Raw genomic sequence first — 26,710 nt, 5'->3', positions numbered from 1 at the left:
AAAATGTTCAATATCCAATCAAGAAATTAAGAAGCACTGGGTTGGCGCATCTATCGATAAGCCAGCGCTTAAGCGGAAATCGAAAAGTTCCCCAATTGTCGGATTGGGTGAGAAATATAAGAATCTGCGGGGGCCATATGTAGAAAAACCAAAAAAGATATACAGCTCCGGGATAGTGAGGTTACATGGTGTAATAGCCCCTGCTCGTTCTGGCCACCGAATGAGTTTGCCTTCCCACATCACCCATGCCGTCACCTCATAATATGCATGCAAGTAAATAATCAAAAATTCAAAGTGGGAAAGTTTGCGATGAGGCTGAGATTTGACCTGGACAACTTGTCCTTCAAAACTAGTGGGCACTAATCGCCAAAGCTGAAGAACCGGAATTAAAATAGTGAAGCGAATTAACCCTTGAAAATTTCAATGACCGTTAATATGTACAAGCTACGCCAAGAAAAAAGGCTGAAAATATACCCCGATGCAAGCATCCACAAAGGGAGTTTACGAGGGCACTACTTCGAAGTACACTGGCCCAAAAAATCTGTGACATGGGTAGTCTGCAGAACTGCAATCATCGTCGATTTTGAACAGTTGCTCGTATTTCAGCATTTAGGCTGCGATCTATTTCATTATGCACCTTGAACTATCTTATCTATCCAGTCTTTCACTTTCGTTGCCATTGTTTCGCTGTGATCTATATCATATCCAATTAGCAAATGTTCCCCGGCCGTTTACCCCCTCATAAACTAGTTCTAGACCGAAACCAAGTACTCACTAATGCAGAATCCATGATCGATCCCCTCTTTGTCAATCATCATGATAGGCTTGTTAGTTTCCTTGATAGAAATCGTAGAAGTAGAAGTAGGTGGGGTAGGCATAGTCGAAGCTCTTGCAGCGATCAGTGCATCGCGAGTATGAGATGATACCCAGTGATCCTATTTTCGCTTAGTATATACCAAAGAGGCTCATCAGCTGTAGGACTTACATTTTCACCAAAATAAAAAATAAGTTTGGGCGGAGAACGCTGAGACGACTCAGAATGCTCAACACCCCATATCTCCGAATCCCACTTATCTTCCGTAATAGTATTCATTTCGTCACGTGCGAGATGTCTGAAGTACGCATTAGTATTCTTAAAATACAACAGCAGCATAGTTCAAGAAAAGAAAATCATTATCCAACAGCAAAAAACATACAAAGCTTGCAGAATACCATTTTTACTTCTTAGAAAGCTTGTGGTGACTTTCGCTGCCTCCTCTGGCATTCCTGTGATCTTCTTCACCAGAAAATCCAAAACAACGTTCGGAGCACAATAAAGAAGCATTTTAGCCGAGGAAGACGCCAAGACAGGAAAATTCGGTATCGACATCAAAGGCGTAAGTTTCGCACCGGAAGGGGAGTGAGAAATGTGAGTGACTGTTGGAAACAGAAGAATTCCTGACAAAACTGCGGATATTGAAGGGATGGCAGCCGGCACAATAAGTTTGGAAAGAGTTTCTAGAAGGATGTATGATCCGACCTGGAACTTTAGAACAAATTTCTTATGGATATTTGGGATAGATTTTTGGGACGGATATTTGTGATGGAAATCTGGGGTGAAAGTTTGGTATGGAAACCTGAGATAGAAATTTGAGAAACTCACCGAATGCCCTATCAAGATCACATTTTTGTACGGTATAGATGAACCATTTATCTGCTCCACCAGACAATCATGAACAAGATCTATTTGTTGTTCTAACGAGTATGGACTTTGATCAGAGGACTCAGAAGGGACATCGTCCGTCTCAAAACCAGCCAGCGATTGGCCAAATATGTGGTAGGTATTCGAATTCTTAGTGGGCGAGGTCGACAGAAGATTGTTGAGGAGTGAAAGAAAGGTCGTGCTAAAGAGACGTCAACAGAGGCATATATACATAGTGAGCAACATTAATACTAGTAACCTATCAATCCTGGATTGCCGGTAATGAAGAATATCAAATGATAGGTAGCATCGGGAGAGTCTGAAATGGGACGGTATGAAATTTGTTGAGGCATCTTATTCGAACTTTCATGTGATACTATAGAACAGCAATTGCTTAAAAAAGTTCTATAGTTTATAATCTCTCAGAGGATAGAAACGATTCGAGTTGAGCATCCATTGATGATAAGGTGTGGTAGGAACTTCGAACATCCAAGAGCCAGATACGCAAATTACGGTGGCCGAAAATAACACGCGCTGATGTTGAGACTTGCAGAACTGGCCACCGTATTCTCCGCGTGAACAATTTAGATCGTGTCTGACTATTTTTTGACGACACTGACTAAATACCTACTTATTATTCTTGATACACATTATTTAACGTGCAATTCACCAAAATATCATCTGAACCCGATTTCTCTCCTAGAAAACTACCAAAGATCAACACAGCAAGCTTTCTCTCGCAAAATAGTCTTTGACCGCCTCGCTCTCCCCAGTTTCCCTTTCCTCATTACCCAACTTCGTCCGGTCCTTATCTCCATCCATATATTCATTTCATACGCTCAAGTTTTCCCTTTTATATCTAAATTTCAAGATTCCGGTCAAAGTCATGAGTCTATACCATTCCCTATCATCACCCAAGCCCGACTCTCGAGACAAGACTCGACAAGGTAATCTGATGCTTAGCGCGTGATTGATAGCCTTTTGATTGACTCGCTCCATCGGAAAATAGTAATCGACGTACAAAAATAAGACTCCCATTTCTCCAACATCAATCCCGCTATGATTAGGGCATTGGAGAAATGTGAGATCGTTTAGAATCCCTTGCGTCCATTCTACTTCATCCACTGGTTTGGGTGTCACTGTAGCATGTTGGAGATAACCATCTTGATACCGAATACAGCCCCAGGTGACTTTTTTTCCGGAAATATCTCCTTCATCGGATGGAAGATGGCATGATGCGCTGATGGAGATAGATGTGGTGCTCCCCCTCAAGAAAGGATGCATCCTACGTCTTCCGCTCAAACCAGCTTCTGAAAAAGCTGCGTAACACCATAAGCTTGCATTGAGAGCCAGTGGAATAACAGTTATGGTGGCAAAATAGCCGAGCCAATTGCTTGGCGAATTGACAATGGAGTAGACGTACACGGCTGGGATTGAAGGCTCACTGCGATTCAAGTGAACGACGCTCGTAGCGCTCATGGATATGATAAGAGAAGCCCATAAATGCAAGATAATGGAACAAATTTGGATGAGGACAAATTCACGCTTCATGAAGCTGAGGAATGGAGGAGGAGATTGAAATGTATCCGATCGGTGATAGGTCACGCTTAGTGCTGATGAGAAGGATGTGTAAGAGCGTAGGGAGGCACGGGACTGGGACATATTTCGATAAAGAAGATACATAGAGTCCTGGAGCCAAAAGACTACTTGGAGAATATTGGAATAAAATAGTACCTATTGATTGTGTTAGAAGTGATGATAGACCCCACAAATTTTGAGATTTCTACCTTGACTATCCACGTATGTCATCAGACAACTTGGGAGTTGAAAAGTGTTCTCGCCACTGTTGGACTGTGACCATAGTCGTTGCGGCTAATATTATTGCGAGTATCCAGCTATAATAGTAAAGCCTTCTGGACCACCTAGAAACTTTACCGTTTGGTATCCAAACCTGTGATATTACTTCATTCTCATCACTACAGCACTTTTGCAACGACAGGTACAATTTTGAAGTTGCTGAAATCTTGATTGCCTATGATGAGCCACTCATTCTTCAAGTGTGCTACATCAATGTCCATTCTGGTGGGGGTGAGAAGAAACTGCCGTATATAATCAGAACCCATCAAAACTAATGCAGCAAGAATATTCAAGTGTAGAATTAAAAAGTTCTGAGTATAACCAATAGTGACAATTCTGTGATGCTTTGACATCTTTTAGACAGTAGGAGCCAAAATTGTTGTTCTTCAGGAAAAAGCCAGCCGTGATTGCTAAACCCCACGTAAACAACGTCCACACTACACCTGATGATCTCCACCTTGATGAGAATGAAGGTGTAGACTTTTTGCACACATTTCCATCCTTACACGGATTCCCGATATCTTAACATTGAAAAGGGATACCGACTGCAATATCGTAAGCTCCGGTTTCGGACTCTGAGGTGCTTTCAAAGAGTTTGTAGGATAGACAGCTGAAACTGAAAATCATGGTGGTTGCAAATGTTCCCTCTGATCGCAAAATTCTCAGATCAACAGCCTCATCCGTTCGTGACTGGAAAGACCTTGATGCATACAGCGTTGTTGTATTTCTATGGTTTGAGCTCTTCCCCACCAAGCACTGACTTTGAAAGGGGTGGAACTGAATATTGAGCACTTTTCAATAGAATAGATCAGCAGAACAAACCCTGTGGTGGCAAAGTTAATATTTTCGATGAAAAGAAATTCAATATAAATCTTTATACAAATTTTTTATTTGTATATTATGTTTATGATATATTCAATTTGTTAATAACGATATAGCTAATTTATTAATAATGAATAGAATCGGTATAGAATGAGATCTGTTTAATATTGACTTTTAATAGAAAAAAAGAAAATGGGGGTTTTGAAGGGTTTTAGAGATTTCAGAATCAATGAATATTAGAGTTTTAGAAGGTGGATGGAAGGGGAGCGAGTGTAAGAGTTAAAAGGAGGAAAGGAATGAGTGTAAGAGTTAGAATGTGTATGAGAGGTATTAATTGAAAGCTTAAAGGGAAAAGGAATAAAGGATAAATTATTTATATCATTTTCAATTTATTCTTTAATCAAAGGTTATATTATTATATTATATTATATAGAATATATTGTTTATATATATTATTTATTTAGCTTTAATCTATATATTTATATTCAATTCAATTATTAATCGAATTCAATATAAATAAAGTATTAATCATTTAAAGCTAGAATTCAAATTAGAATTCAAGAATTTCATTAAATCCCTTTGAAATAAAAATTTCTAATCATTTATGAAAGAAAAAGTCCCCTAATCAATACTTTAAAAACGCTTTTTTCAATACAATATAAAAATATTGAATATTTTCTGGGGCTGATAAAGCGGCCATTTCGTCAATCGCGGATTCTGCCATCACAGGGAAAAGAGTATTCATAATGATTCCTTTCTCTCTCGCGCAATTACCTGTCAACACAAGCAAACTTATGTGGATTGTGATGGATTATGCAAAGGCCTTCCCTCATTATCCCCAGTATCTGATCTCGCAAGACAAAAGAGGCAGAAACCGCAGCTAGATCACATCGATTGTCATGGATATTAAGATGAGTGGTTAGAATGGGTGAGGTGGGTAGTCAGATTGAAGTACCCTGGCATTGAGACCGTGAGGGCTAGATTAACGTTTCAATTTGGATTTTCATGACAGAACCACCAATGAGCCACGAGCCACAAGCCACGAGCCACGAGCCGCGGAAGCCACAAGCCACAAATTTTAAGCCACGCCCAAAATCAGCTTTTTACGATTCACGATGACGTAAGATTTCATAACATTGCTCATCGATCTAAATCTCGAACATAATTATTGACATTGATCAAGGAAAAACTCATTCCCCTGTCCACATAACTTCCAGGATGGAAGTAAGTGAGTCTCCCAGCTTCACAGCATTCTTAATCTCGAACCGTTCATCTGCCTCTCGAAAAAGCTCTTTCCAATCTTCCATAGATTTCTCTCGAGAGCCAAAATATGAAAGCATATTCAGATTCATCGTTCTTAATAAGTCTTTGTCAGTAACATCATCTCAATAATCGAGAAGTCAACTAACCGCAGTCTTCTCTCCTCATGCCATGGAAGTTCTCCCGATTCCACCAACAATGGCTCCACGATAAGTAACCTTGATCCTTTTTTCAGCGCTGGTATTTGATTTCTCAAGATCTTGATACAATAATGATCTGTCCAGTTATGGAATATAGCGCGGAAGAATATAACATCGATATTCCGAACAGTTTGTGGAGTCAACATGTCATACGCCATGAAATTTATTCGGTCTGAGATCTCAGCGGGCACATATGCTGGTCCCTCTGCGATTGCCCCCGCGAAGTCCTGTACAATGAATTTCAAGTCGGGGAAACTTTTTGCTAAACTAATGCTGATAGGCCCATACCCTCCACCAACATCAACCATGGTTGCAGACTCAAGACTCCTCCAGTCGTAGCGTTCACATAACAACGAAAGGTCATTTCTAGAAGTGAATGCACACATCGCGTTGGCAAAGCGCTTACCTCGAGAGGGGTAGGCACTCAGTTCTTCGTAAAGACCTTTGTTGGTTCGATGACCAATACTGTATCCCTGTGGTACAAATTATGTGAGCACATTCCGGACCACGGACAATATCTTCAAAGGTCTGATAGTCTATATCAAAGATATGAAAGGTTTGGTTTTCTCACAGTTTGATTGGGCTCCTTTGCATATCCAAATTTCTGCACTGCTTCGACTGTCTATGACACGATTAGTATCGGAGTTATGAAACATCACCCAGGAATGAAAATTACGTGTGCAGCAGCCTGAAATCGTTCCTCGGTGACAATACCAACATAATCAGTCAACAGAGGGTCGGATGCTAGAAGTTTGGACGCTGCTGTATGGGCTACTACTCCAGGTCGAACCTCTTTGAAGATATGATTCGTCATCGCATATCCCAAGATTCTGCGAGTATCAATCACGTTCAAGCCGCACTTTTCAGATATTTGTTCATAGGTCGCTTCGCCGTTTATTGGGAAGGTATTGACCATATCATATGCATATATGAATTGCAAGCTCATACTATCCATTGCCTAAGCATTCACGTTTAGCTTAGTTGTCAATTCCCAAGGAATTACCAAATATACGAACCGATGTGCTCATCAAAGCTGCTGTAGGTCCTAACATGAGATGATGAAGTTCCATGGTTGCCTTCAAAACCTCCGCATATGCCGCAGCAACCTCTTTCTCATGAGGTTGAATGATTATCCGAGGAGGGCCAGAAATATCAAAGGATGGTAGTGGGAGCTTGTTTTTCAAGAAATATTCATTTACGATAGCAGTGCAACTCGAGATAGTGGTTGCAAGCACTGTGATCTGTGATGGAGGAGCCATTATATCGATCGCCGCAGCTTGAAGGAGTGCGCAACAAGTGGTCTCTACACTTGTATAGAGACTGGATACAAATTCTCATGGATGGGCGAGCTAAGTTGATAAACTCGAAAGCAAAGTAATCATAAAGCTCTGATGAAAGGTATTGGTGGGGAAAGGGGTCTTCTTTTTCTGCCTATGTGGAGTGAAGCAAGAAAGCTTCCAACATTTCCTCGATGAATATGGTCCAATCATCCTTTATAGCGGTGACATTTAGCCAAAGGTAATTTTATGATAAATTTAGTGTTTGGTGGTATCGTTCCGTTTCCAAGCATTTGTAATGTCGTTTTGTTAGATACAAACTTCCTTCACAAGTGTGGTGGGACTCAAAGTATATAACCGAGCTAACCGAATTAGCTCTACCAATGCCGAGACGCTAGTATTCCCGCCCCAGGAACTTGGAAAGCGGTAAGGGACCGAGCCAATCAATGATGTCATGTACAAATTTCCAACATTTATAAAAATGTTTGTTCGCCGCATTCATGTAAATCTTAGAAAGCAAAATAGATTGAATCTATCAATATTTACATACATCGTCCAATCAGTTGCCTGTCGACATGCTTCAATACGGATGGGCTTTGGCCTTAATGGCCATTCCGGCGGTCTCTCCATCACAAATCCCACTTCGTGTCTCACAAGATTATTTCGCAAACTCTCACACTCAGGATTACAAATTCGACCCTCTCCTTCATCTCCCTGGTATCAGTCCATATTTTGATGCTGTCGGCCCAGGTCTTAACCACGACGCACCTCGACTCTGCGAAGTTACAGCCGCGTCTTATCTTGTCAGGCATGCCGCGATTTATGCAAACGACAATGATTACGAAACCTATATCGAACCGTTTTTGAAGAAACTAGATAGTACATATGCCACGAAATCAGGAAAGAAAAGGCAGGGATGGACTGGCCCGCTCTCATTCTTTGGGAAATGGCAAACTCCCATTGATGATCCAAAGAATCAAATGGAACAAATTACTCCCCAAGGAATCAAAGACTCGAAAAAGGTTAGCAAACATTTGCTATCAAGATATCCTAAATTAGTGCCAACAACGAAACGAATCTATGCGGATAAGAAGTCAAGAACACAAGATACGGCCAAGGCATTCGGAAGCATCTTTCCACAAAAAGTCGAAATTGTCGAGATTGGAACAAATCGATCGTCTTTTCATTCCCAAGTCCCACATAAAGCATGCGACGCATTCACCAAAAAACCTGGGGACGAAGAATTACAAACTTTCCTCGCAACATATGCACCGTCGATCATTGCAAGACTTCAGCAGTATTCACCCGTCCAACTTGGGAATTATGATATAATGGGGCTGCAACAGATGTGCGGATATGAATCTGCCATCAATGGAAAGATCTCCAAGATCTGCGACGTTTTCACAGATGATGAATGGATGGCTTACGAGTATGCATGGGACATGAAATATTCGCGCATGGTGGGTCATGGAAATAGCCTTTCGCCGTATTTGGGATTCCCTTGGCTTAATACCACGGCGCATTTATTCACCAAATTTCACGCGCCTCAACATTCCGAATCTTCCGGTGGCGAGATTCCCGACGACGACGGCCAAAGATTTTTCCTCTCTTTCACACATCGCGAAGTTCCTCCTTTCATAGCCACCGCCCTTGGTCTCTTCAATTCCTCCAATGCATTCGCCGAAGAATTTCCAACCGACCGTATAAATTGGTCTCGATCATGGAAAATGTCCGAACTCATCCCATTTTTAGGTCATGTTGGAATTGAGAAACTCACATGTAAAGGATTGAAAGGCGATGCGAATGACGAAGACGACGTGCAGGAATTTGTGAGGATCATTGCCAATACCGCCCCAAGGCCAATTCCCGAATGCCAAAGTGGGCCCGGCGCTTCTTGTGAGTTCCATCAATTTGTAGAGATTGTAGAAAGGGGAATGAGTATATATGGTGATTTTGATGGCGTTTGTAAGAATAAGAAAGGGGTTCCTAAAGATCAGTATTAGATGATGCAGATTTTACAAGAGAATCTGCAAGTTTATATATATATGTATATGTATAGATAGATGCTACACTCTACCAGGAGTAATGTATAATATCATAGATTCAATAACTCATTTAATTGTTATCAGGATAACGTATCGATTCAAACACAAAACATGTTTCATGTATGTACACGAGATTTCGCGTGGGGTAAAGGAAACTTGCAACATTCTAACGCGTTCTTTGAAATTTATTCTAGATAATTCCAAACACGATAGATGTGCAACAAAACTATCTATCTGTCACCAAAGGTCACGAGATATTTGCGAGAAGATTCGTTTGTTGCTTCTCGAACATTCAAGCGTGGGATCCAACTAGACATTCACAAAAATACACTGGGTAAGTACATCCTGCCGCAGTTTCTAAATTTAAACCGTCGATTCCTAATTTTAACTTTATTGAAGCTTGCAACAATGAGATTTCAAGGCCACAAGGCGCCTCAAGAGTAATGCCTACGTTCTCCAGCCAATGCCATACATGCTACAACCCGTCTCATCGAGAAATATCGATAGCAAATTGGAAGACGGCGAGCGATGATGGGGAATTTATGATTTTCATAAAGATAGGTATATCTCCGATCCTGGATGCGATCCTGCCGATCCCTTTGCTCCAAGTGAGAACAAACCAGTATTTGATCAGTGCTTGAAGCGTTTAGGTTGTCTTTCTTTTGTTTCTTTTGCTTTTTTTGGAGATTGATTGATGTTTGTTTGGTTTCTAGATTTTCAATGCCCCAAGTGTTCTTGTTCAAAGTGCTTCGAGGTTCGAGATGTTCTTTTCACTGTAGTGCTCTTTCATACTTGTAACTTACACAATTATCTCGTTTCATTTTCTTCTCGGAAGCTTTGAGAAGGTATTGCAGACCTCATAGCTGATAAGATTTGCTAGCATTGGGTCGAAAGACATGCAGATATCATTCTGGGCAATTTGGGGATACATCAATCTCGGAAAGGTCAGTACGATGTAAACCCCTTCATTGTGAGTACGCACAGACCACTCCATCACTTTCGTCGTACTTCACAATTGTGGCAGTACATACTAGAACCCTTCACCTTTTGCATTTTGCTTCAGAGCGGCTCGTTTTTGGAAGTGGGAGACAGAGCTCCATAATCTTAAAGTGCATGGAGATTTCGCGTACCATATCCATATGTTGTCTAGTAAAAGGCACCTCGCTGGCCAGCTGAGTGCCCAAATACAAAGGTGGACCCAATATTCAGGGGTAAAAAAAACATTAAGCCAAATTTGTAGTAGGGTGGAGCTCATTAACCACTTTGGCACCAATGATGCTTGTAAGCACATCAGATGCGAGCCGACTCTATGATTTTGTGCTGAATTTAATGTGTCAATGCAGGTACCAAATTAGTGTCATCCCATGTTTTCCAATAACGTGGTAAACATCAGGTCTAACCATTGCATCGGGTACCCCGGGTCTATGAGGGTCCAGTCCTACAACATCGTGAGAAAAGCCTTCATGAAGATGTTTCTTGGCTTGGCTGGATTGGTCTAGTAGAATGGTGTAAAAAAACGTTCAATAGTTTGAACAGTGAGGCTTTACACTTAGACGTGGTATATAGTTGGGATGCTGCTCATGGAATATTTTTCCCCCGTTTCTCGCGTTGTGTCTACACTCTTTGACAATCGTTAAAATGAAGTCGTTTTCTTGTTTCTCAGTCATTCTTTTGGCGCGTTTTGTTGTATCGGATAACATTCCTTCCTGTGCTCCAGCTCAAGTAAAATATTGTGTATTGGTATGTTGGGAGATCCTGACATTGATACAGTGTAGCTGATTGTAAAACAGGACGATTGTCTGCAATCATTGACAAATCAGACCACCTCCGGGCCACAGTTCTGTAGCAATTACTTAGAGAATGACAGCATCAGTATTCCCGACAATGTCCCAGCTGCAGCTCCAGCATCTCGCATCTCATCTGCATGTTCTTGTTTAATCCAGGCCCAGCCGACAGCAAAGCCCACTGCGCATTCGTCAGTTGTTCTAGGGTCTATTGGCCTTTCAGTCTCTACAAAAGCATCTCCTTCTCTCGAAAATTCTGTCACAACTATTCCCTCAGTCACCGTGTCCCCGATACCTATATCTTCGCCGGTCAATCCAGAGTCAGGGAAAGAATACATCACCTCGATCATATACTCTCTCTCCACTTATACTATTTACTTGAGTGGACAATTGGTAACAAAGACTCAGTCTGTGGTTGATTCTACCACAGTTTACCCTGTTACCCATGAGATTACACAAAGCCCCATTCCCAAATCAACGGCACCAGTTGAGTATACCACATCAACAGTGTATGCCTTATCTAGTTACACGAATCCAAATGGAGAAGTTGTTACGAAAACAGTCGTAGACTACACCACAGTTTGTCCCGTCACCGCTAAAACCACCTCAACTTCCCAAGCACTGGGAGAGTTGGCGAGTGAGTACACAACCGCGTATGTAACATCAACAATTTACAAAGTTTCGACATACACGACTCTTGGACAGACAGTCACAAAAACTTTAGTAGATTATTCAACCGTCACTTCTATCATAAAGACACTGTCTCAAAGTCCAACTCCCAAGTCGACAATTGAATATACAACCTCGACTGTCTATTCGCTCTCTACTAAGACATACACATCAAGCGAAAAGACTTTTACAGTAACAGATACCGTCGTTGACTATACTACTGTTTGCCCTGTCAGTCAGTCAGCATCTTCAACTCAGAGTGTATCATCACCTACTACGTCACCTTCGCTCAACCTCCCCTCGCTTTCATCTAGTAAAAGTGTAAATTCGGCTTCGGCTTCCGAAAATTCGATTGTTCCCTTGTCTCCATCCGCCTCAGCCTCAACATCAGTTTTCAGTAGCCCAATTGCAGTGGAATCAACAAAAACAAAAACAAGGTCGCGTCACTCCCGCACGAAGTGCACAAAGGCTTCACACTCTACACAAAGCTATCCTTTTGGAAATTCCACACTTGTATACCAACCCACTGGAACTGGAAACTCTTATCCTTCTTCTATATCGGGAACTGCATACTCAACATCGGTTAAGTATCCAATGAGTAACTCCACAGTATCAGACCTTCCTCAAGGAACTGCGACTTCAACTGCTCAACAAGTGACAGACTCCACCCGATTGCAGTTCCCATCGGGAACTGGATACTCAGCAACCTCAACAGCTTATGCAATGCCAAATTCAACAAGCTCGTATGTTCCTTCAGGAAGTGGGTATTTACCTCCAGCGAATTCTACAACCACGGAAATTCTCCCAACTAGTACTTCCAGTCTAGAAATTAATACCAGTACTTCAGAATTACCAGCGACTACTGAGATCTCTATTACAAGCGCTCCATCTACAACATCAAGTCCTGCACTTCCTTCTGTGACTGCATTTTGTAGCACAGACGCGGCTGCCTTAGTATTTGCAGCAGCTGGTACTCCAGTAACCTCTTACTGTAGCAGTCTCCTCTCCATCCAGCCAACTTACGCAGATGAGCAGTATCTTTTCGTCACAAAGACTACTTTGGTTACAACTACCACCACCGTCAGCCCCGCAACTGTCACTGTTTTCAAGAGAACGACAAGATCTGACTCATACCCATTCACATCAACATATGATTTGGCTCAACAGTCATCAGCTTGCAGCTGTCTTTCAATCCAGCCAGCCGTGATTGCTGAGACTGTAACAATAACAGTTCCCGCAACATCCTTGGTAGTTGTCTCGACTACAGTTCCAGCTTGCACTCCGTCACCCACTCAAGTAATTGTCAATGGTGATTTTGAAACCGCAACATCCGGATCTTATCAGACGCCATGGATTTTCAGTAGTTTGGCTCATGTAGGATCTAATGGCAATGATGCATTTAGTTCATATGCTGGCGATGAGTTTTCGTAAGTTCCTTCTCTTTCTCTCGACTCTCTATCTAATTACCGAACGCGAAACTAATCTCTCACAGCGTCCTCGTTGGTCAACGTTCGACCACAAGCACCATATCCCAGCAAATCAATGCTTTCGTCCCTGGCCTATCCTACACTCTTAACTATTATATGTCCGTCATGGGAATAATAAGCTTACCAACAGCTAGTTGTGTATTGTCTGTTTCCGTAGGAGGAATAGTTGTCGATACCCTCACCATTACGTACTCTAATATAGTGAGTTATAGATCTGGCTACTCACAACGTTCGGTAAAGGTGATTCCGACAACTCAGTCGGCGCAGTTGCAAATCTCCTGGCAGTGTGGTAGTCAAATAACTGTTGTAACGGATCTTTTGCTGGATAATATTTCGATGGTTGGGGCGGGTCAGACTTGTGGTGTTCCTGTCTAGTCACTCAAACAGTAATGTAATTATAGAATAGATAATTGAGAATAAATAATAGTTAATAGATGGCATTTTCCTGTCTGTAGCTTAGTTTGGTTCTAATATATACAATACTTGGTGGATTTGTTCTCTTTTTTTATGCTTGCAAATTCATTTTCTTATAGTTCCCATAATCCTGATACAATGCAAGTCTTTTTGCACCTCGGCCCTTTTGTAAAAACCCAGAATCTTTTGGAAAGATATCTATCCCTATAATCTGTATACCAGCTACGAATTACTTCCTTGCATCATCCATCCAAAAAGTCACCAGTACTCCACACACCAACAACGCGAAATGTTTGAACGATAAATCCGGTCCGACTATCACACACATGCAGACCATGTTGGGATCACATTGCACTTTTTCAATGCATGGCAGATCATTGGAAGTTTTCCCTCTGACTTGTGATGTTCACTCGGCTATTCACACTCTTTGGAATAATATCGCGTAGTCAGGGAAGGAGTGTGAAGCGGGGAAAGTGTGTGGATATCCCCGCGAAACGAATCTTGATTTGGTGGAATTCATCGGTTGATATATCGATTCCGGAGCTAATAAACTGATTCTCTTACTATTGTGCCTCTTCTAAGAGCTGGGTTTGGAGATGTGCGCTTGGGTATGCTAGCGTAGAAATTTGTTGGTGGATGGTGGGGTTTCCTCGACTAGCCTTTTGAGGGAACGGACAGTGATGTAAGTTGGGAGTTTCGGTGGTATTTAGATAGTTCTGAAAGGGAATTATCTGTTGCATACAATTATTGGGTTTGCCGTAGTTCCGTAGTTCGATTCCGGATATCTGTTGCATGTCGCCCACCATAGGCTTATGCTTTTGGGTAGCAGTCAAGTGCCATTTCGTATCGTGTAACAGGGTATGTGATTCGTATTCAATTGGGATGAGGGCTCGTGAACCTCCCCATTGAGACTGGATTGGAATTAATTTGTTCTTGAGATGATGGTCGAATCAGTAGTCGTTATATCTGCCGTTCTCGGCACAGCACAGGCCCGGGTTTGATAGAGTGTAGTTGTGAAGTATCAATTATCCAAACGGAACGGATTGATCCTATAAATTTGAAGGCTACCCTAGGAATCAATAGGATTGATTCATCTTCCACTAGTTATGAAGTATAGTTAATACTTGATAAATTGGAGTCTCCCGCTGTCAAAAGGTGGCTGGGCTAAATTTAGAAGATAGCCAGGATTATGATTTGCCTTGGGAATGTTTAGGCTTTTAGAAAGCATGTGGCGATTGACGACAATCTATCAATGAACCATTTCTCATTTATACTCTACATTGTCTTCAGAAATGAAGGAATACATAAAACATATTCTAATGAGTTCTCGATTAAGTTCAAACTATCTAGACCATTCATTCTTTCTTCCACTCCCTTATTCCAGGCTAATCTCATGACGGGATATGTTCCATTAATATCACGCCATTGTTGGAATCAAACATGTTGTTCATTAATTAATTGCTTTGAATGACAAATTACATGAGATTAACCTCAATAGGAGTCCCGATACTACCAAACCATGAATATTCCTCTGCTTCGCCTCTATTTACATTCATCCAGTCGAATCAGCTTGAGTATCCACCACTTCAATACAGAACCTTCGTACTTTCCTCAACGCTATGTTCCCAACCACAGTACACACATTTCCTACAATCCGGTCTCAACATTTTCCATTCCCCACATGTCACACACCTTCTAGCCAATACATCTCTGTCTACCTTGTCCGCTACAAAGTTGAGATCATCATCGTACCAGCGCAATAATCCCGCCCATCTCCCCTTGTACTTGCCACTGGCCATGGCTCTTTGCAAATGCTCAGCAGAAAGTTTCTTGACCTCATCAATAGTTTTCTGGGATAGCTTAACATGGGGAGGTCCATCCAACATCTCAATAACCAGCTTGCTGAAAGTAATATATTCCTCTTTGTTGGAACCCCAATCCCAAGTTGTGAGAAACTCATGTACATTTTGCAGGTTCAATTTCTTGGCGTTCTGAAACTTTTCGTTTCCAGTTCCGCATAAATACTGCCAGATAGGTCCCATCGGTCCGGTTTGCGGAGATCGCATACACACATAGTTGAAGACGTTCATGCGTTGATTGTTGGGAACACGGTCTTTGCAAAATTCTTCGTACTTCTGGAATAGATCTTTCTTAATGGATGAATCCTTCCCTGAGAGATAGTTCTTCGTCATTTCAGCGGCATAAATACTAGTGCTCATGTTCGCGTTGATGCCGGGGGAGTATAGTGGATTGGTAAATCCCGTTGCATCGCCAATAGCCAGCCAATTGCTTCCAGTAACTCGTGGGGCACGAAATGCCATGTTCTTGCGTAGGAACCATGTAGTTCCTGGGCCGTAGAGATTCTCGATAAGTTTGTGTCTTTTCATCAGTTGAGTGACTTTCTGGTATCTAGAAACAATCCAATTGAACTTCTGCTCTGCCTCGCTGCTTCCAAAGCTGGAAAGGTTCTCTGGGTAAACAACATCGGAACGAAGTGCAAATCCAATACTGACAACCCAGCGGAATTTGACCTGAAATTTCGCTACTAACTCGGGTACTGAAGGATAGGAGTCCGCTGGTGATTTCGCCGCATTAAGATCTAACAGATAGTTGATCATGGCAGTAAGGTTAGGGATCGAGCTACCTTCCCACGAAGGAAGTCTAATGACCCAAGCCCACCTAAAGGATTCGATTAGCATGTGATGCTCGTATCAATTTCAAAAGCTGAAACATACCCTTCAGGCAGACATATATGATTTGTGTTGACACTCTCATAATGTCTCAACGGAATGTCAGACTCATCTCCTAGTTGTTCAAAGTACGCCCAGTACGCATTCGTGTTGAACCCTTCTACACGCTCAATACGCGCCTCTTTCGAAATGAAGCGATGGAATCGTCCTGTAGCATCAACTACAAGCTTTGCATCCACAGATTCTTCCACCATTGTCTCAGAGTCTCGTACTTGGAGAGACATTCCATCATTTTCGTCGATCAAAGTGGATTTCTTCTCAATAATGACTTCTCTTCCATGAAGAACTGTTATCCCGAGACGTTGCGCATAGAGTGTAAGCATCAATTCGCTGATCTTTCTTTCGACTTGAAGTGTTGGTACAAAATCCGCAGCAGGTCCGTTGGCCACAAACTGAGTGTAATCCTCTGGGTCACCTTCGGAGGAAAAGTAGAAAAATGCCAAGCCGTCTTTTGGTCCAAAGAGTCTCGAAAGTATCGGAGTTTCGATCCCAACAGTTTTGAGCCAAAGTCCAAACACTGTTAATGTTGATTCGCCAATTTTGTAAGTAGGGCTGGGTGACTTCTCTAAGATGGTCAGGGTTGTGGGGTTTCCCTCTGTGATATGAGTTAGCATATGCATAAGGAGAAACGGTGGCCGATCAATGATTTCTACCCTTTGAACTCTTTTTCATATTGCCGCCAAAGTTCCAAGAGATAAAATCTTCCGAGAGTTTCTGCTAGATATCCTGCGCATGAAGTTGAAAAAGCAGTAGATTAGACTTACTTCCATTTTGGATCTCCAAACTCCTTGCGTGAATTGCATATATCAAAGCATGGATTCCTCCACCGACAACGACAACGTCAGAATTTTCCGGCAGTCTATTACCACATGAGTTGTATGAATTTAAATACTGCGTATCCGAAATTTGTTGACTAGTTTTCGCGACAAGACCTGCAAAAAGATCAAAAAGTTTAAGACCCATCATTCTTTGCAAAACATCGTTGCGTGCATCTTGGTTGAAACCCAAGCCTGGATTCAGTTTTGTAGCCATGGTAAACAATTTATGGCTCTGGAAAGTAATGTTGAGGTAGTGAATGGTCAACAGTATGAGGTTGAATCAATCAGAGAAAGATTCTCTTGTGTCACCAAACCGCTTGCATACATCCAAATATATATGATTTGATCAATGATGTCTAACGCCAAGTATTTTCATCTAGCCGTACATTACCTTCAAGATAGATCTCGATGATAGTCGTCGTACCCCATTATTAGAATGGTGGCACAAGATTAAAGCAGGCTGGAGGCGGTAATCTTTGCCAAGGATGGGAGTCGTACAATCGAGTAATCGACCTGGTAACCCATTGATGTCAATAATCTATCACCGCATGTTAGGAATAAGCAAACAATGACAGATTTCAGATTCAAAATCCAAAGTCCATCCCACTTTCCCTTGCTTTAAGCGCTGGTAACACGCATTGTATTACATACCCCCGTATTAGATAGTTTGTGGAGTTACGAGCTGTTCATACAGTGATCAATGCCTCGGCTCATCATCATTAAACGAGCTGACCTGGTGGACTATCCGCCTCACTTCCGCCCACTTTATGCCACCTGATTATGGATAACGGTTAAATTTAGCATTGTCCTGTCTCTTTTGAGTTGCGATAGATATTCCCCAGAAGTTTCCGATCCATGGGTTTGGGGATGTCTCGAAGCATGGACCTTTCCATGCACACGCCTTTCTGAGAACGCTCTTAATAATCCTCTATTCACCTCGTCTGGATTTCGGAAAGGGGCAGGGCAGACGCTTATCTGATAACATTTTAATTTCAATTTTATGTTGCCAATAGACCGACTGTACATTCACTTCTTTCGGTGTGAATGTTAAGTTAGGTTCTTTCCTAACCCCATTCTGTCCATTTTTGTGTATCGCTTAATTTAGCAAAAGTGCCGTAGGGCGGTTTCCTTGGTGGTTTATAAAATATACTTCATGTCATGCTTTCTTGCACCATCTAGCACCAGATCATGCCATCTTTCTTTATATCATCGAATATGTTCAAGTTTATCATGCCTACTCGACAATACCATGTCACTCATTTACCCGTTCAATATGCAACAGCCTCACTTAAAAAATACACTCGTGTCTTTCACAACAAGCAACACTCTCTGGGAAATTCCAGAAGAGGTTTGACAACCCATACCATATCTAATTCCAAGCCTCTTGAAACAGATACCCAATCTAAAAACTATCACAATGAAACCTCTTCCGGTATCGCAAAAGAAAATCCATTAGGAACCATGCGACCGGTGAAGGTCATCAGCATCGGAGCAGGAGTTAGCGGTATCAATATGGCTCGAGCTTTAAAACGCCACGGCACAAACATCGAACATATAGTCTATGACAAGAATCCTGAAGTTGGTGGCACATGGTTTGAAAACTGTTACCCCGGATGTGCTTCCGACGATCCTTCCCATAATTATCAATTTTCTCATACACCAAATCCTGATTGGAGTTCGCTCTTTGCACCCGCGGGGGAAATACAAAGCTATTTGCAGGATGTGTGTAGCAAGTATGAGTTGAAAGATCGTATCAGATTGTCTCATAAGATAATCCATGCGCAATGGGATGAGGGATCTGCAGAATGGGTTTTGAGAATTGAAAATGAGGTTACTGGTGTGGTTTTTGAAGATCGATGTCATTTTTTGCTTAATTCTGGTGGGATGTTTAAGTATGTTTGAGCCATTTTCTGAAGTATGCAAACACGGCTAATGGAAATAGTAATTGGAAGTGGCCAGATATCAAAGGTCTACACTCTTTCAAAGGAGATCTCGTTCATTCTGCAAAGTGGCAGAAAGATGTAGATCTCAAGGGTAAGAGAGTAGCTGTCATTGGAAATGGTGCATCTGGTGTTCAAATCGTTCCAGTCCTACAACCAGGTAAGATCGCCCGATGGTGAAAGAGAAACACTGTGGCCAGCTTCCAACAACTTTATAGAAGTCAAAAAGCTTTCACATTTTGTGAGGACAAAGACTTGGATCTCTCCCAACAGCAAATCAGTCTCCCATATCATGGAAAAGTACGAGCTAGATGCCGCGCACAAGTTTTCCGAGAAACAAATCCAGAAGTTTCGAGAAGATCCAATAAAATACACAAAGTTTTTGAAAGCTATTGAATCCCTGTCTAACAAGAGATTCAAGACGGTAAGTTTTCCGTCGAGGATACATATCAGTTAGAGTCTAACCTGAACCATAGATCTTAAGAGGCAGTCCGGAAGCAATAGAAGCCAAACGCGTCATCTCTCTGTACATGGCCGAAGCCCTCAACTACGACAAACATCTCCTCGAAGCCCTACTTCCCGATTTTCCTGTCGGCTGTAGAAGAGTCACACCCGGTGTGGGCTATCTGAAAGCTTTAACACAGCCAAACGTCGATGTCATCACGTCCGGTATCGAAGAAATACAACCTGACGGCATCAAGCTTACAAATGGTGAAACCATAGAGGTTGATGCAATCGTTTGTGCTACGGGTTTCAATTGCTCTTTCGTTCCACGTTTCCCAATTATTGGAGAGAAGGGGAACTTACAAGATCTGTGGAGAGACAATCCTGGTCAGGCGTACATGTCATGTATGGTTCCTGGAATGCCAAATTATATCAGTAAGTTCTCCCCACTTGTTCCCTTCTTGTCTACATACTAACACCGTCCAGCATTCCTCGGTCCCAACGGTCCACTGGCCCACGGTGCCATTCCCATAATAACGGAACAACTCGGCGCTTTCGCTCTGAAATTCATCCAGAAATGCCAACTACAATCAATATCCTCTTTCAGACCTCTACCCGCAGCAGTAAAAGACTATACAGAACATATAGCTCAATTTATGCCCCGAACAGTATGGACAGATAAAGGAGTCAGAAGCTGGTATCGCAATGGAAAAAGTGAAGGTCCGGTTTTGGCACTGCATCCGGGAAGTCAGGCACATTTCTTTCATATGTTGGAGGCGCCTCGGTGGGAGGATTTTGAATGGAGGAGAAAGAACGATAGAAGGGACAATAGGTTTAAGTATCTAGGGAATGGATTTTCCACGAAGGAAAATGAGATTGAGGGCGACGATACGTGGTATTGGGGGGAGGCGGATAAAATGTGAAGTTTGAATCATGGATAGGAAATATTACGGGGAGTTAGGTTTGATATAACTAGTGGGGCTGCGAATTGAATGAAATTTTCTGGATTTATTCGAAAAAGGCTGGCTGTTTGGAATGTATGTAAGGAATTTTGGAGCCATTAAAGCAAGTAGGATGCCTTAAAGCTCAGAAGAAGGTATGCGAGATAAAGGGTCTGTTGCATGAAAGCATCTCGATTAATTCTCAGATAATTAATTAAGCAATTAAATTACTTAATCATCCGTGAACGTTGGTTTACCCTGCTGCTGTTGTAACGTCAGGATATATGTTCCTATTGCACTCCCGAGGACAATTCTATGCTGCTTTTCAGTCCTCTGATCTTACTATGGCCCCCTTGTTACAGATATCCGAGCAGATATCCGAGGTTTGCTATTGTAAAATCCAATCTTCATGCTTGCAAAGCTCGTGTTCATAAGTGTTCAAGAGTTGCATACACATACACATTCACATTCACAGATCTCAAAATTCCACAAGTTGGCAACCTCGTTAACTGTCTTACAGCATCGAAAGTATAGAAATAACAAGTAGAATCTTAATTTGCCATAATTTTGTTTTCCCCTGAATGTGTTCATCACTGAATGTTCATCACGAAGGAATCACTTAGAGAACATCAAAGCTTTGGGTTGTATGGAGGCAAAGTTCCATTGGAATGAAACTCTCCAGCCAAAATGGTTACGAATTGTCGAAATTGGTTCTTTGACATCTCAGATCCTGACCAAAATCGTCCCAAAAGTTTTATAAAGTATCATCTGAAGTGCCAGTTTCGATGCCCGAGATATAAACCCCTTTGTGCTTTACTCAAAGTCAAGTTCTCATTCGAGACCCACCTCTGACTTCAGTTGCTATCAGAGTCCATTCAAACCAACCCAAGCATTTAGTGAAAGTGAATGAAGTAGAACAATGGATGGTACAGCGTATTGAAGTCATTTACTTACGCCATTTGCCGCCAATCCAGACTCTGTTATTGAATCATGATAAAGATACGGCTACAAGATACCTATAAAGCGCGCGGCTTTTGTGATTGACTTCCCTCAAAATTCCAAAGACATAACGAGTGACATAAAATGAACAAGAACGAGCAAAAATACCACAAAGATACCGCGATACGATATATTATCTTCTTGCGGATTTGAGAAGATACTTGGGTTCGTCAGTCACCTATACCGATAACCACCAAGAATTACAGTCTCCATTATTCGATATTCTCAGTCTGATTAATTATTTTAAAGTTAAAGCTTCCTTATATAACTTTATCTTATTTTGAACTGATCAACCAATAACCAATAGTGTTACTACACAATGAATGGTAAAGCACATTCCAGATTGGGAGGAAAGAAGGATTTAATATGAACAATACTAACGTCTCTACTAGCACGTTATGCAAAAATCCATCGTTCTGCAGAGGAGCGATTCAACGCGCTGATAGGTGAAGGCCACACACTTGAAGTCTTGGAACGTCGATTTCAGAGAGAATTACAACTCCATGCGAACCTTCGTACCAACGACGCACAAATATCCAAAGGCGTTTTAAAACTTATCCAACAGGCTCGAGCGACCGAACGTCCTAGGACTAATGACTTCCTTCCTCTCAACAACTTACAATTGCATCAACCTGGGGTTCGATCCAGGAGAGCTAGGGCATCTCTATTGACTACTTCCGAGCCTAGACTGGTTGTTAAGTTGAAGATCAATGATGGTTGCTTCGAGCCGACAGTGATGCGATACCCTCCTACAAGTGCCTCTCCGCACACGCCGACGGGATACGTAAAGTGGCAAGTTAACAAATCTGGAGCGCCAGTATCAGCTGTAATACCTACAGTTGTATGTCCCGAGACTTTGGAATATAAGGGTGAAAATCTAGATCAAAATCAGTTGAAGTATAATGAGCTTGCGCGTAGGGCGGGTACCAAGGAAATCATCGAGACACAAATCAACAATGCATTGACGCAGGGTGTAGATAAAGAGGAAGCAACTAGAAGAGCGCATTCATATGCAGAGGCTCAAGTCTGCATAATTTATGCAGGTTTCGAACCACGAGAAGAAGAAGAAGAATCGGAAGCTGAATGAAAGATTAATGGATGTGTTGGTTGTTTATTGGGGTAGCGTCAGAATAGTTTTGTTTTGAACGACGATGGGAGGTTTTGATATACCAGATATTCGACATCAGTCCTGTATTCGAAGGGTGTGGTGGTTTAGGAGGATTTTCAACCAGAGAATTGGTTTGAGCATCATATCCTCGTTCTAGGATCCTCGTAACTGAAGTGGACATAGGAACTGTATCATTTCGAAGTTCGATGTAGATGACGAGATGTAAGAAATGTTTCTTAGTTAGGACTCGATCAATGATACAAAGTTACGGATCATCAGAATCTTGTGCTATATCTATGTCTCAAGGTCAAAAATGTCTCAACGTCTTCGTGTATTGTATGACCTGTGAAACCATTCTTACCCTTCCGGCATGTAAACGTCATTTGTGCTTCCGCCCCGTGCACAGTATGCTGCGTTTCAACTCTTGAGGTCACATAACTTCCGTTCTTGTCTAACAGAAGACTGAATATGGGATTAGATGGCATTTTGCTTTCCCATATTACAAGATCCAAGTTGTATATTTGGTAACACAATCTGAGTGTTCCATCAATACAGGCTGGGACCTTGTAGGAATTGATCAACGAATTCTATGTTGATAGAAGTTTGCATCCATAATCTGCTCTGTAGTAGGTTATATATCTTGTTTGGAGGTTCGTGAAATGAAGTCTTTAGACGTAAGACTGGTTTTCGTAGATGATAGTCGCAGTGTTGCCAAAGAAATATTTCCCAAATAAGATCCTATATCAATAGGACAGCGAATCTTGTCAAGGTTCTTGTCTGAATGAACTTCGCTGAGTCTTTTGACGAACCTTAGTGGTGTATTCTCAATAGAATGGAGCTCATGATTTACATATTGTAACCTTACCTACCATTCATTGACCTGCAGAGGGGCTCGTGGATTAGGTGAATGTGATTGATGGGTAAGCTCTAAAGCACCTCGAACATCTCAGTTGTCCATAATATGCAACTTAAACAGAACAACCCAAGCATTGTCCTGACTATATATCTTCCCGATGGTTCTGACGATAAATCTGTGTTGCGTCGTCGTGTTGTGAAATGAAGTGAAGTTTGCGTTTGAGCATGGGCCGAGTTGGTGGTTGGTTTCCATTGCTTACTAATCCTCACCAAGCCACTAGAAAATTAGGGTCTCCACAACTCGTTCAGGTATGCTCGCGAAACCCTACAGGGCTGAAAGGAACGTGCATACATCTTGTCTGAGAGATCTGTCGGATCACACTCTAGAATGGTGGACCTCTATCTTATTGGATATGAAGAATGAATTCAATCGCAGCTCAGTCTTAAAAATATCAATTCAAAAGAATCGCCAGCCTTCGGATGGGGCAGTGAAGTTTGGCCCCAACCCAGGCTCGTCTGGTAACAGACCACATCTGTGTTTTCACCAACAATCCTACACGACTAGGCGTTTATTATTGCCGTTTTTTACAGCTATATATCTTGCAACTCACTGAGCCCCACCATTTGTAAGACCATCTACAGCCATTTATGGAATCCTCACGGCCTATGGTGGTGTAATATAGTAAATGATGACCTAGCCAGTGACATTGCCTTGGTTGCCAATGTGAAAAGTGCGGCCGGTCCCAACAAGACCCCAATCGACGTCATGGTCTGAGATAAGAGACTTCATCTCCTCCAACTCTTTCCGTTGCTTGGCTTTTTACTTTTGTTTAGTTGCTGCAACCAACGCAAGCTGTGGCAAAAAGAAAAAAATCAGCGCAAAATGGAGCGATCGTACCGAGTAGGTTTCCTATTAGCGCTGTGACGAGATATACTAACAATGATCAGAATGCTATAACACTACTTGAGAGCAGAAAAGACCGTGTTAAACCTAACAGACGTAGTAGAGCCTCTCAGTTACTCAGAAGAACAGGGTGTGGTAGTAGTGATGGAGAAGAATCTTCTACCGGGCCAAAGAACAACAGGCTCAGTACACTGGCAGGTAATCCAACCAAGCCCGGTAATGATGGTATGACTGAGTGGCTTGATGCACTTGGATATACTGTGAGTAGTCTGCCCCGCTACTGAAAATATCTTCTGATTATCTTTATAGCACAAAGATTTTGACGTAATCCACATTGCGGGAACAAAAGGCAAAGCATCCACATGCATGTTCGTTAAATCTTTCCTCTCATCTTACGCTTCTAGAACAGGTGTGGTGAAAAAGATTGGTCTCTACACTAATCCCTACTCTCCCAACATTCGTGAGCCAATCAAAATCAACGCAAAGCCAGTATCAGAAGACAAATTCGCCAGATACTTCTTCCAAGTATGGGAAATTCTTTCCGGCAAATTTGCTGAAACCATGATGCCGGATTTCATGCAATTGAGATTGTTGGTCGCTATCTATACTTTCATGGGTGAAGATGTCGATGTAGTCATTATGGAAACTCATTGCGGAGGAGAAACCGACGCTACAAATTTCGTCAAGCCAGTAGCTGTGGGTATCGCACAGATCCACGCAGAATACGTTGAATCAGGCGGACCTTCTTCCGAAGACTTGGCTTGGCATGCAGGAGGCATCATGAAAACCGAAGCTCCTGCATTTTCCATTCCTCAAGGTCCAGAGATTGAAAAAGTTCTCGAGACACGTGCTAATGAGAAAAGCGCCGCATTGAACTTTGTAACCGAAGATCATCGTCTTCCAATCGCCGCCCACGCACTCAAAAACGAAATCAAAAGATCCGAGTGCTCCCTCGCCCTCGCACTCACAGATGCATATCTCTTCTCTCTCTACAACGAAAAATTCTCACCTCTTTCCTCCGAAGACATATCAATCGGACTTGACCGATTTTTCTGGCCTGGTCGATTTCACAAATTGGAAGTAGGACAGAACTCCTGGTTTCTCGATGGTGCGCATCATTTCCAAACAATCCCCAAAGCTGCAGAATGGTTTGCCATGAGTGTGTGTGAAGAAGCTACGCTCTCTCCCTTTTCGTATGCACTGAGAAGAATGAGACAAGCAATTTTCAATTGCGAGGAGAAGGGAAATCCAAAGGTAGTGGTTTTCGGACATCGGGCAAGAGGGGACGGTGAGAAGGTCGTGGAGAGTCTTGCAAAGGCGTTGGACAAGCATAGGTGTAAGGTTAAACACGTTATTTTCACAACTGATTGGGATGATAGTAAGTATACATCTTTATCATAGCTTCCCATCCCAATTCTTCTCAATAAATCTTTCACATGTAGAAAATACTAACACACCCCACCCCAGCCTCAAAAATCACAGACGCCGACATCTCTGCCATGCGTTCTTACGCGCAAACTTGGCAGAAACTCGCTCCAAACTCTAGCATTCTCCTTGAACCTAATAATGCAGCTGCAATCGATCTAGCCACCAAAATCGGCTATCAGAATCACGCCATGGAATGTTTAGTCACGGGAAGTTTCTATTTAACAGGAAGTGCATTGAGACATCTAGATCCCACCGCGGAGAAGATGTAAGAGAAATGGATGAAATACCGGTTTATGAGATTGTTAATTACGGGTTCCATATTAGACGTGATGCATAGGAGTAATGGTATCTATTTAGACGAGTAATTTATATTATATATCTCTGATTGATTGATTCTGTATATATACACGTGAAATATTGTGATCATGAGCACCATCTCTATCCCAGTTTACTCACACTCTTCCCAAGAGACTTATCATTCCAATCCCAACCAAACGCCACAACCCAAAAAGAAACCAATTCCCCCCATCCCACAAAAACCAGTAATCGATCATTTCACAAGACGAGAAAACATGAATCAGCATCACACAAAGTTCACAACATACATATATCTCGAAGCACCGCAAAAGACTTCCAAATATCGAACCTTGATGTTATTCCATTCTACTATAAGCCCACAAAACACCATGCCAGCAATACAAAGAAAGTACCCATTTCCAACCTTCCGCATCTATCCCTCCCATCCCGTTTCCCCTTATTGATACTCCAAATCCCCTGTTCCCCCATCGGCATCGTCCGCATAAAACGCGTCATCTGTTGTATAGTCTTCCTTCATCTATTTTTTATCCTTTCTTTGGCTACCTGTAGATGTAGGTGCTGATGGAGATGAATCTCTAGATGCTTTATGCTCAATATAGTTATCTGGACCGGCCCTCTGCTTCTTCGGAGCACCAGGAGGAGAAGAAGAAGCGGGTTTATGGCCCGATCCTGCATTCTTTTTTGGCGTCGTATTTTCTGGCATCTTGAA

The 26,710-nt window shown here is 42.1% G+C and overlaps 9 protein-coding genes across 9 annotated transcripts; 6 read left to right on the top strand and 3 right to left on the bottom strand.

The window, feature by feature from the left end:
• Nucleotides 1-268: 268 nt before the first annotated feature.
• Nucleotides 269-2,136, bottom strand: BCIN_10g02000 (hypothetical protein). The gene is made up of 6 exons (XM_024695481.1): nucleotides 1,934-2,136; nucleotides 1,643-1,883; nucleotides 1,197-1,519; nucleotides 986-1,112; nucleotides 776-935; nucleotides 269-694 (listed from the first exon to the last, which is right to left on the bottom strand). The coding sequence occupies exons 1-6, from the start codon at nucleotides 2,032-2,034 to the stop codon at nucleotides 630-632; spliced, it is 1,017 nt and encodes a 338-aa protein (XP_024551275.1). The 5' UTR covers nucleotides 2,035-2,136; the 3' UTR covers nucleotides 269-629.
• A 3,340-nt stretch (nucleotides 2,137-5,476) lies between these two features.
• On the bottom strand, nucleotides 5,477-7,209 carry BCIN_10g01990 (hypothetical protein). The gene is made up of 5 exons (XM_001546808.2): nucleotides 6,837-7,209; nucleotides 6,497-6,778; nucleotides 6,392-6,442; nucleotides 5,770-6,293; nucleotides 5,477-5,716 (listed from the first exon to the last, which is right to left on the bottom strand). The coding sequence occupies exons 1-5, from the start codon at nucleotides 7,077-7,079 to the stop codon at nucleotides 5,551-5,553; spliced, it is 1,266 nt and encodes a 421-aa protein (XP_001546858.1). The 5' UTR covers nucleotides 7,080-7,209; the 3' UTR covers nucleotides 5,477-5,550.
• A 371-nt stretch (nucleotides 7,210-7,580) lies between these two features.
• Nucleotides 7,581-9,262, top strand: BCIN_10g01980 (hypothetical protein). The gene has a single exon (XM_001546809.2). The coding sequence runs from the start codon at nucleotides 7,673-7,675 to the stop codon at nucleotides 9,098-9,100; it is 1,428 nt and encodes a 475-aa protein (XP_001546859.1). The 5' UTR covers nucleotides 7,581-7,672; the 3' UTR covers nucleotides 9,101-9,262.
• A 73-nt stretch (nucleotides 9,263-9,335) lies between these two features.
• On the top strand, nucleotides 9,336-10,403 carry BCIN_10g01970 (hypothetical protein). Its single transcript, XM_024695480.1, has 3 exons — nucleotides 9,336-9,476; nucleotides 9,542-9,703; nucleotides 10,023-10,403. The coding sequence occupies exons 1-3, from the start codon at nucleotides 9,356-9,358 to the stop codon at nucleotides 10,316-10,318; spliced, it is 579 nt and encodes a 192-aa protein (XP_024551274.1). The 5' UTR covers nucleotides 9,336-9,355; the 3' UTR covers nucleotides 10,319-10,403.
• Nucleotides 10,404-10,620: 217 nt separating this feature from the next.
• On the top strand, nucleotides 10,621-14,723 carry BCIN_10g01960 (hypothetical protein). Its single transcript, XM_024695479.1, has 3 exons — nucleotides 10,621-10,882; nucleotides 10,933-13,022; nucleotides 13,088-14,723. The coding sequence occupies exons 1-3, from the start codon at nucleotides 10,781-10,783 to the stop codon at nucleotides 13,455-13,457; spliced, it is 2,562 nt and encodes an 853-aa protein (XP_024551273.1). The 5' UTR covers nucleotides 10,621-10,780; the 3' UTR covers nucleotides 13,458-14,723.
• A 214-nt stretch (nucleotides 14,724-14,937) lies between these two features.
• Nucleotides 14,938-17,612, bottom strand: BCIN_10g01950 (hypothetical protein). Its single transcript, XM_024695478.1, has 3 exons — nucleotides 17,011-17,612; nucleotides 16,232-16,841; nucleotides 14,938-16,175 (listed from the first exon to the last, which is right to left on the bottom strand). The coding sequence occupies exons 1-3, from the start codon at nucleotides 17,276-17,278 to the stop codon at nucleotides 15,083-15,085; spliced, it is 1,971 nt and encodes a 656-aa protein (XP_024551272.1). The 5' UTR covers nucleotides 17,279-17,612; the 3' UTR covers nucleotides 14,938-15,082.
• A 271-nt stretch (nucleotides 17,613-17,883) lies between these two features.
• BCIN_10g01940 (hypothetical protein) lies at nucleotides 17,884-20,627 on the top strand. The gene is made up of 5 exons (XM_024695477.1): nucleotides 17,884-18,956; nucleotides 19,007-19,164; nucleotides 19,223-19,428; nucleotides 19,481-19,883; nucleotides 19,935-20,627. The coding sequence occupies exons 1-5, from the start codon at nucleotides 18,280-18,282 to the stop codon at nucleotides 20,369-20,371; spliced, it is 1,881 nt and encodes a 626-aa protein (XP_024551271.1). The 5' UTR covers nucleotides 17,884-18,279; the 3' UTR covers nucleotides 20,372-20,627.
• Nucleotides 20,628-21,452: 825 nt separating this feature from the next.
• Nucleotides 21,453-22,800, top strand: BCIN_10g01930 (hypothetical protein). The gene is made up of 2 exons (XM_001546813.2): nucleotides 21,453-21,714; nucleotides 21,781-22,800. The coding sequence occupies exons 1-2, from the start codon at nucleotides 21,708-21,710 to the stop codon at nucleotides 22,473-22,475; spliced, it is 702 nt and encodes a 233-aa protein (XP_001546863.1). The 5' UTR covers nucleotides 21,453-21,707; the 3' UTR covers nucleotides 22,476-22,800.
• Nucleotides 22,801-23,686: 886 nt separating this feature from the next.
• Nucleotides 23,687-26,017, top strand: BCIN_10g01920 (hypothetical protein). The gene is made up of 4 exons (XM_001546814.2): nucleotides 23,687-24,252; nucleotides 24,300-24,515; nucleotides 24,565-25,633; nucleotides 25,723-26,017. The coding sequence occupies exons 1-4, from the start codon at nucleotides 24,235-24,237 to the stop codon at nucleotides 25,950-25,952; spliced, it is 1,533 nt and encodes a 510-aa protein (XP_001546864.1). The 5' UTR covers nucleotides 23,687-24,234; the 3' UTR covers nucleotides 25,953-26,017.
• Nucleotides 26,018-26,710: the final 693 nt, after the last annotated feature.

The sequence above is a fragment of the Botrytis cinerea genome, chromosome 10 (genome assembly GCF_000143535.2).
Source record: "Botrytis cinerea B05.10 chromosome 10, complete sequence".
In the NCBI taxonomy this organism is placed as follows: Eukaryota; Fungi; Ascomycota; class Leotiomycetes; order Helotiales; family Sclerotiniaceae; genus Botrytis; species Botrytis cinerea.
Note: the sequence above shows the minus strand (reverse complement) of the source record. Positions and strands in the feature narration are given on the sequence as shown.

Bases quoted from the DNA above. Each gene is read 5' to 3' on its own strand.
- BCIN_10g02000 (XM_024695481.1), bottom strand. From the start codon at position 2,034: ATGCCTCAACAAATTTCATACCGTCCCATTTCAGACTCTCCCGATGCT. The intron at 1,884-1,933 runs GTATTAATGTTG...ACGTCTCTTTAG, and splicing joins CCAGGATTGATAGGTTACTA to CACGACCTTTCTTTCACTCC. The intron at 1,520-1,642 runs GTGAGTTTCTCA...CTAAAGTTCCAG, and splicing joins TGATCTTGATAGGGCATTCG to GTCGGATCATACATCCTTCT.
- BCIN_10g01990 (XM_001546808.2), bottom strand. From the start codon at position 7,079: ATGGCTCCTCCATCACAGATCACAGTGCTTGCAACCACTATCTCGAGT. The intron at 6,779-6,836 runs GTTCGTATATTT...GTGAATGCTTAG, and splicing joins CAGCTTTGATGAGCACATCG to GCAATGGATAGTATGAGCTT. The intron at 5,717-5,769 runs GTTAGTTGACTT...AGACTTATTAAG, and splicing joins CATGAGGAGAGAAGACTGCG to AACGATGAATCTGAATATGC.
- BCIN_10g01980 (XM_001546809.2), top strand. From the start codon at position 7,673: ATGCTTCAATACGGATGGGCTTTGGCCTTAATGGCCATTCCGGCGGTC.
- BCIN_10g01970 (XM_024695480.1), top strand. From the start codon at position 9,356: ATGTGCAACAAAACTATCTATCTGTCACCAAAGGTCACGAGATATTTG. The intron at 9,477-9,541 runs GTAAGTACATCC...ACTTTATTGAAG, and splicing joins CATTCACAAAAATACACTGG to CTTGCAACAATGAGATTTCA. The intron at 9,704-10,022 runs GTATATCTCCGA...AAGATTTGCTAG, and splicing joins TATGATTTTCATAAAGATAG to CATTGGGTCGAAAGACATGC.
- BCIN_10g01960 (XM_024695479.1), top strand. From the start codon at position 10,781: ATGAAGTCGTTTTCTTGTTTCTCAGTCATTCTTTTGGCGCGTTTTGTT. The intron at 10,883-10,932 runs GTATGTTGGGAG...ATTGTAAAACAG, and splicing joins AAGTAAAATATTGTGTATTG to GACGATTGTCTGCAATCATT. The intron at 13,023-13,087 runs GTAAGTTCCTTC...AATCTCTCACAG, and splicing joins TATGCTGGCGATGAGTTTTC to CGTCCTCGTTGGTCAACGTT.
- BCIN_10g01950 (XM_024695478.1), bottom strand. From the start codon at position 17,278: ATGGCTACAAAACTGAATCCAGGCTTGGGTTTCAACCAAGATGCACGC. The intron at 16,842-17,010 runs GTAAGTCTAATC...CTCATATCACAG, and splicing joins TTTGGAGATCCAAAATGGAA to AGGGAAACCCCACAACCCTG. The intron at 16,176-16,231 runs GTATGTTTCAGC...CGAATCCTTTAG, and splicing joins CATATATGTCTGCCTGAAGG to GTGGGCTTGGGTCATTAGAC.
- BCIN_10g01940 (XM_024695477.1), top strand. From the start codon at position 18,280: ATGTTCAAGTTTATCATGCCTACTCGACAATACCATGTCACTCATTTA. The intron at 18,957-19,006 runs GTATGTTTGAGC...TAATGGAAATAG, and splicing joins AATTCTGGTGGGATGTTTAA to TAATTGGAAGTGGCCAGATA. The intron at 19,429-19,480 runs GTAAGTTTTCCG...CCTGAACCATAG, and splicing joins CTAACAAGAGATTCAAGACG to ATCTTAAGAGGCAGTCCGGA.
- BCIN_10g01920 (XM_001546814.2), top strand. The intron at 24,516-24,564 runs GTGAGTAGTCTG...TTATCTTTATAG, and splicing joins TTGATGCACTTGGATATACT to CACAAAGATTTTGACGTAAT. The intron at 25,634-25,722 runs GTAAGTATACAT...ACCCCACCCCAG, and splicing joins CACAACTGATTGGGATGATA to CCTCAAAAATCACAGACGCC.